This window comes from Anser brachyrhynchus, assembly GCF_964034855.1.
Source record: "Anser brachyrhynchus genome assembly, chromosome: 3".
In the NCBI taxonomy this organism is placed as follows: Eukaryota; Metazoa; Chordata; class Aves; order Anseriformes; family Anatidae; genus Anser; species Anser brachyrhynchus.
The window spans coordinates 10,988,907-10,996,627 of NC_137696.1; the positions used below are offsets into that span (position 1 = coordinate 10,988,907).

Genomic DNA, 7,721 nt, shown 5'->3' on the forward strand with positions numbered 1-7,721 from the left:
CCAACTGGCATGTTTCAGTTACACACACTGCTTTCATTCAAGTCATGCTACTGTCACTCTTAAGTTGTGCTTTGTTCCCTTGTTGAGTTCAGTTTCCACTCTAACAAGTAACTATGCTTGCTTGCCGTTCATTCATTATTCCTGTGCCGTACTATTTTCACATGATCCCTACTTTTAAGCTGCGACTCTTTTTGTTAAGCCCTACGATTTCCTTCCATTAAGAGTTTTGCTTAGCGTCCCACTACTACATTTATCCCTGTTCTTCTGTTCATTCTTTTTTCCCTAAAGGAATTAAAAACACTCAACACAAATCTATTTCAGGCAGGGGGACAGAAAAACAAGACATCGCTCTTCTTTTACCTTGGATCTTAACTTTGGAAAAGAACAGATCCATCCTTCCATAGGTTTACTATACCCTCCTTCTTCTAGTAAGGCACAGATAAATATCCAGGGACCAAGACAACTCTTTTCTAACCTTTACTGAAGCACCCAAAACCAAAAAACATGAAAAACATCAGATATGGTCACAGCTTTACCTTTTGACAGAATTTCTTGTCGTATTTTTTGCTTCTCTTCAGCAGCTTCCATGCCCTCCTTTGATGCTCTGAATCTTCTTGACCGCTGTTGATTCATTTTTGCACGAGGAGCCTAACAGGTACCACAATGCTTGGTTCAGTTATTGCATCTAGACAATTATTTTCTATCTGCTGGCTGTTTCTGGTTTTTAAGACAAGTCTTTTGAAACTGGGATTCTGTTCTCTCACTCCCCTGTAACCACTAGTAACACTCATATGGCAGGACAGGGGGCTGGGCAATTTTTTTCAATACATTTCTTCAGTTTCTAAGTGAGGAAACCCAGCAGCATGCACATCTCTTACCACCGTCTCAGAAATGCACAGTGCTCAAGGATTCAAAGATTCCTTCGCAAAATAAATTAAACTTGCAGGGCCGTGTATCTGAAAATAATTATCTATTACATAACCCTTTTTCCAAAAAGAAATTCCTAAAATTGTATTCATAACTCTTTTGCAAATAGAAAGACTAGAGCAGACAGTACTTAGTTATTACTTAAGGCAGGTATGTTGGGGTTTTTAAAAGGATACACCAACATTTAGCTTGGATTACTTTTATAGAGACAAATATCTCAGGAATCCCTGCATTTGAATGCAAGTAAAAATCTTTCTATTTAATAATGCTCATCTTACCTTGGAGAAACTGCAAAGCCTAGACAAACAGCCAAAGCTTAGCAGACCTACCAGAAGTCTGCTAGGCTATTTTGGTGTCTCTCACTGAGACAACACAGTCTGGATAGAGATAAATTCAGTAAAGTGAAGGTTTTACGGAAAGGTGGTATCTTTCATCAGACCAACTGATACGCCAGGTGGGATAGGGATAAGGTATGGAAAAAGACAGTCTCAAATGTCCTGCTAAAGCTAGCCTGTGAAACGTTCCACAGCATGATTAAGTCACTGGCTGTTTTAAGTGCATGTGCTTAAATGGTTTTCTGGTCTTTCCCAGACTGTTGCATAAATCATTACTAAAGCCATAGAATGGAGGAAGATAAGAAATAGTTGCAATGTTACTGTCTTACGGAATTTTTCTGCTTTGTAGAAGCAAAGTTCAAATTGCAATAGACTACATCAGTTAGCCTAGGTAACCCCATGGACAACAAAACTCAAAAATGGTTTTAAATACCCTCACCAAAATCTAATTAACAGTACGTTTTACTTATAGTTTTTTATTTTAGAAAACTATTTCATAAAGGATCTTATAAGAGCAGATGTCATCGATCCTAACGCTGCCAACAGCTGTTACCAGGAACTATATATATATATCAATACTTACTACTCCGTCTATAGCCATGTAGAGAAGTCGTCTTGGTCGTACAATGTTGAATATCCTGTCAATATACTCAAAAATCGCAACCATCATTTCATCTTCATTTTTAGGTGCTGGCCTGAAACATAGAATATTTCATTTAACATGTGAAATGCTATGAATAATTCCTATTTACAGATAGATACAAAAAACTGCCTTACTTGTCTTCTGGATGTGTACAAGGGTGAATTATACCATTCATGTCTAAATATAGATTATCAAACTCCACCTCATTAGGGTTAGGCTTGCTTGTATCGACTGAAGCCTTGACACCATTGCATTCTTTTGCCTGTGAAAGCAGATGAAACAATTATTTTAGTACTCAATTATGGAAGTTGCAAAAATAACCAACAGAAGCACTAATGTACAAACACGCAGGAGCTGATTACTTCAGGGGGAGTAGAAAAAGACAGCAACAAACTACCCACAAGATAATTACCTGGAGTATCACGCTTATAGTATTAAAGCAATTTTGTTTTAAGACCTTTATAAACTAGCACGACCTGAAGGTATTACGATGACTTACAGCAGAGCTGGCTCATACCTATTGATTGGCATGTATTGTAAATATTGTTTCAATAAGTTTCCACACCTTGCATTTTCCAGGAAAACAATTCTTTTTATCACCAGGACCATACAGACTCCCTCAAAATGTAGTAAAGGGATTTCAAAGTTCCTAATATAATGCTCTAAATTTAATGTGACAACAAATGTCAAAAATCTTCTTACTTTTAACACTTAATTTTCCAGATGGACACACATAAACAAACTCGTACCGTTGTCTTTCCTCACTGCAATCCAACATTTAATTCACATACACAACTGGGGAGGGGGAGGCAGCCAAAGCAATTCACCTATGGTGTCCGCATACTGGAGTGAAGCAGATGACATGACAAGCTTATCCAAGTAACAGTATATCAGTACATCCTGATGAGCAAAAGAAAAGAACATTTTTTTCCCCCCAGAGTCTGCTATACAGAGAAAGGAGATCCCAGCAGACAAAAGTTGTCGTTTGGGATATATACGTATTACTTTTCCTGTTGGCTATCAAATGCACTGAAGTGCTTAAACCTCTGAACTCCTGACTCTGAGTTGGTCCATGGATATATTTGAAATGCTAAATAAATCCCAGCCCTTACTTCCCACTTCTGAAAGTGGGTCAACTTTCAGCTCTAATACTTCTCTTTCTTTATGTCATTATGTCATTCTCTTTTCTTTATGCATTTTCTACTATGAGGCTGCTACGTGCCAAACATCAAACTCAGTGCTAAATGATAACACCTACAGCCATCTATGTTCTGGGAATTATTCAGTGTTCCTGAATGCTTGCAAGAAGCTAAGCGTGGTAAGTCCACAACTACAGAGAAAATGAATCTCAGCTGAACACCCAGGAAGTAATAAATAATCCCACTACTCAAGGAGAGGCGGGGTCAACATAATACCAGTTTATTTTATTCATGCTGGCATGCCAACAAAAAGCAACTGTCTCGGTAAAGAGAACAGTCTCTGTAACCAGCCGTGGGCAGACATCAACACCGGCACCTATAATACCTACATGAGCACTCATCCCCTTCTCTCAAGGAGTCAAAACAATCAGCTTGGAAACACGGGTGAGATCCAGCTCCTCTCTTCATGGTGGATTAGCAATCACGTTCAATTTTGATTCCTCGCCACACTTTTTTTGTTTGTTTTTGTTTGTCAATAGGCAGTTAGCAACACTCACAGCAATTATGAGCAATTCTGCATTGTCCTTTTCATAGCACTACAGCAGAACGTATAAACCACCAGACTAAACACCAGTAACATCAGGGAGGGAAGAGAGGTGAGTGACCAAGATAAAGTCAAATGCGTTTTTAAAGAAGTCATGTTTGGAAAAGGTTATAAAGTACGACAAAGTTGGAATGCAGAGTACTCTTGAACAGCTCGCATTTCATAGTGTCTGTTTTTATGTCAAGGCTACGATCAGAGAACTACATGAGGCCATGAGGAAAAATGCCATACGCCTGGTTCTCCCATTGACATGAAACCCATCGACAGCTGATGGGCAAGCATCAAGCACTTCCTCTGAACTCCCACCCGCAGACTTGCTGCTCTTCTAATAGAACTGAGCTCCCCACATCTCTAGGAGGGAGCTCCAACCATTGCATTTAGAAGCTAAAACCTGCAGGCCATAGCACCAGTTTTCTTACAGCCTCCCTGCTTAGAGTAGCAGAACTAGGTGAACTTATTCCAGTCTTAAAAGGCAAAAGTCAAACCTCCAAAGCCAAATAAGTCTTTATTCAGCATTTACATTTTTCGTAGTTGTAGGAGTATGCAACATTTCCAGTGCAATTTTGCTAATTTTAAATAACAGAACACTAAGTACCTCTATTTCATTTTTAAGACATACAAAGTTCCTGCTAATTCACATCTGTCTTCTACCATTCATTCGAATTAGTCAAATTCTAACAGATGAAATCTTGACCACTGTTTGGATCCTTCAGAATTCAAAAAAATCGTGTTACCGTGTTACTGAACTTCTTAAAACACAAAAACACCCTTGGCTTGAGTAGAAACTACTTGTCAAGTGGAAACACTATACCGTAGCTTATGGCTTTTGTAAAGTCACTCTGGGGAACCGAGACCTACAGCTCTAAAAGAAGAGCATTCATTCTCGCTTATATCAGATAACAGGACAAGCAGCTTGTCTTGTGTTCTACTTGATTTTTCATCAAACCTCTTGCTAAAGCTAACTATGACTCAGAAGATATCACAGGCTTACAACTATGTGATATGGAAAATAAAATTGCCCTCTCCACAGATCCTATTTTCAGTCTTGAAGGTAAAGCAAAATAAGTCTGATCTCTTTTAGATGGCTTCGAAAGTCATTCAGTTTTCATCTGCATACTGTTATGTCAGCAACTTTGCCACTACATGCTCAAAACCGATCAGCTTTTTAATGCAACAGACTTAAGTATCTGGGAGTGATATCTCCTGGGATATAACTAAACTGTTCACTTTTAATCTACAGCTGCTTTTGAAATGACTGAAAATAGATCTTCAAATATGATACTTTAGTTGCAGCTTGAATGAATTTGAATGAATTTGATTAAGAATCTCCTGGATTTTATATTATCTTCAAGATCTTCCTCTTATTCTTCCTGCTCAGCTTAAGAAAAAGATTAATCAGATTTAAGAAAAAGGAATAATCTAGCTAGGTAAGAGAACAAGGATCAACTTTTTAATATTTCAAAGAGAGAAGCTACCAGGAGATACAAAATTTATTATTAGAAAGATTTCAAAGCAATCCTAAAACACACATAGAAACGATTACATTGTGTGAGAAATTTAAATTCCTCTATAGTAAGACAAACTACAACTTCTCCCTGTTGTCGTAGTCAACTCTCAAATTTATGACCATATATGAATATAAAAAATTGTAATAAATGTGAGGTATCCATGAGCCATCCTAGCTGTAAATGCAACATGCTCTTAAGTTGGAACAAAGCAACACGGATAAGGACATCAGGGTCTGATGCTTCCGTTATGGTCAATCTATTTGACTCAAAAGACTTGCCGTATTTTTCCTTTTCTTTTAATAAAGAACATTTGCTGTTACAATTTGAATTATTAGAAGTAAAAGGACACACAACAACATACTCTAAAGACCTTTGCACACACCTTCACTTTACCTGGCCATCATAGCAATTCTGATTAAATAAAGGTCCGACTCTACATTACACGCTTGCCACCAACTTTCCCCAGCACGTGCAAGCATGCAGCACTGTCTCCTCAAGCCCTCCAAGCCCGGATCCTCAGAACGGATGACATCTGAGATGGCACAGAAAGCCAGACTTGACCAAAGCCATCACTGGTGGCTGCCAACAGCCTACTCCAGAGAAAGCATTCATACAAGCATCTATTAAGCAATACCTGTCAGCACACAAACCACCTTTTTTATAGCAGTTCCTCAAACTTCACTTGTGCACCAGTCACAAATTCACTTCTTGCAGCTGCAGCTAAAACCATCTTCACACATTGTGCTAAGGCAGGCTAATAAGCCATATTGGTGATAAAGAGTAACTCACAGTTTTAACTGTGGAAGAGCTGCAGCATTTCATCAATACAAATGTATGACACTGTTTCTCTGCCTGAATCTGAAAAAGCAAGAACACCCTGACTGCAACAAGAGCTGAACAGTAACTGCGATTTAATGGCCTGCCACTCAGGTACACTGAAATCTTGCTTAAGACAAACAGGTAATATATGAAGTCAAGAAACAGTATCAATACATAGTTTATCACGTTTTTCCTGCACATTTCCATCTCCTTCATGGTACTGCAACTCCCAGATAAGAGGCACATCTCTCCCAGGGCAGGGCAGGATGCAGTGAGAAAGTGCAAGCCACAGCATAAGCCCAGCAGCAGGCTCAAGAGTACGGACCTGTGTTGCTCTTGGATGCAGTCACAACATCTTGTGTTGGCAGGTAAACAAAAGAAAAAAAACAACAGAGAAAAGCACAGGAGGCTACAGAAAGACCAGTAAATGAGAGAAAAGCCTCACAAAAAAATAATTAGAAAGACCCAAAAATTATATAGCCGTGAAGTATTCAAGTGCTATGTCAATGATAGCGTAGGACAGTGCTGCAAATGTATACCGAGGTAAGATCCTGCATCAGTCTGTGCAGATGATAAGGACAGCCCAGGTCCCTCAATGCCTCACTCCTGGCTTGTGTGTGCCTGCATCACCACCAGGACCACCGAACTCGTGCTCCTGAGAACAGGGTGGCCTCACGGAGCCGGGCAAGTTTCCAGGCCCAGCTGAGAGACCTGTGGAGGAGGCAGGAGGGAAGGACCCGCCTCAGTGCGGCCCTCGCTCCTCACTCCATGTGATGCAGGTACGGCACCGGTCAGAGGAAAAGACTTCAACAAATCCCGGACGAAATCACCCTTCCTTCCCTGCGCCCCCCACTAAAAGGGGGAAGCAGGAAGAGCCTGAGCTCCTACTTTAAAATTTAGAGTCATCTTTGTACCTTGCCGCACAGTAAGATCTAGCACCCGACCAACAAATAGCGTCTTTTCCCTCCCAAAAGGAAACCACCGTCCTATTAGAAGAGACCTAAAATTCCGATTCCCCCCTAAGTGCCGTGCTGGCAGCGTTCTCCCCACGCAGTTTTTCACTCCCTAGCCCCGCGGGCGGACCAGACAATTTCCAGGAGCCGGGTGACGCGCTCCTGCACGGCTTTCCCTCGCCCCATGCCCTCACGGGGCCCGCACGGCCCCGCGGCACCTCGCGCTGCTCCTCGCTCCCCGCCGGTTACTACAAACCGCGGTCGCTACGACCGCTGCCCCGCGGGCAGGCCCCGGCCCCTGGCCCGTACCCCCGGCCCCGCGCACCTTCTCCTCCACGCAGCTGACGATGATGGAGGGGTACTTGCGGCTGAGCCAGCGAAAGAAGGCCGGCACCCCCATGGCGACCCGCCGAAGCGCAGCGGAGCGGAACGGGCTGGGCGGCGGCGGCGCTTCCGGGGGCGGGGAGCGCCGCGGGGCAACATGGGGGCGGCCGCCCCGGCCGCCATCTTGGGGGCGGCCGCGCGCAGGCGCGGGGCCAGGCCGGGGGCGGACAGGCACCCCTCTCTGCCTGATAAGTGCGCTTCGGAGGACAGAAAACCGTATTAAAAATTAAAAACTGCTTGGAAAAAAAAATAACAAAAACTGTTTTCCAGCGTTTCTGTGGGGTGGCTCACGCAGAAGACGGATGATAAAAACGGGTCAGGGAAGGGCTGCTCCTTCAACGCTAATGCTGCGGGGCTGCATACAAGTTTAATGAGAGCCTCCACTATAAGGAATTAAGAATAAAAGTGA

The 7,721-nt window shown here is 42.2% G+C and overlaps 1 protein-coding gene across 1 annotated transcript in view; it reads right to left on the minus strand.

The window, feature by feature from the left end:
* The window catches only part of XRN2 (5'-3' exoribonuclease 2), a 51,263-nt gene extending 43,852 nt beyond the window's left edge, over nucleotides 1-7,411 (minus strand). Inside the window, 4 exon segments of the mRNA XM_080583891.1 lie at nucleotides 537-648; nucleotides 1,846-1,957; nucleotides 2,040-2,167; nucleotides 7,254-7,411. Of these exon segments, the coding sequence (XP_080440017.1) occupies nucleotides 537-648; nucleotides 1,846-1,957; nucleotides 2,040-2,167; nucleotides 7,254-7,328 (427 nt within the window). The 5' untranslated portion in view covers nucleotides 7,329-7,411.
* Between the last annotated feature and the right edge of the window lie 310 nt (nucleotides 7,412-7,721).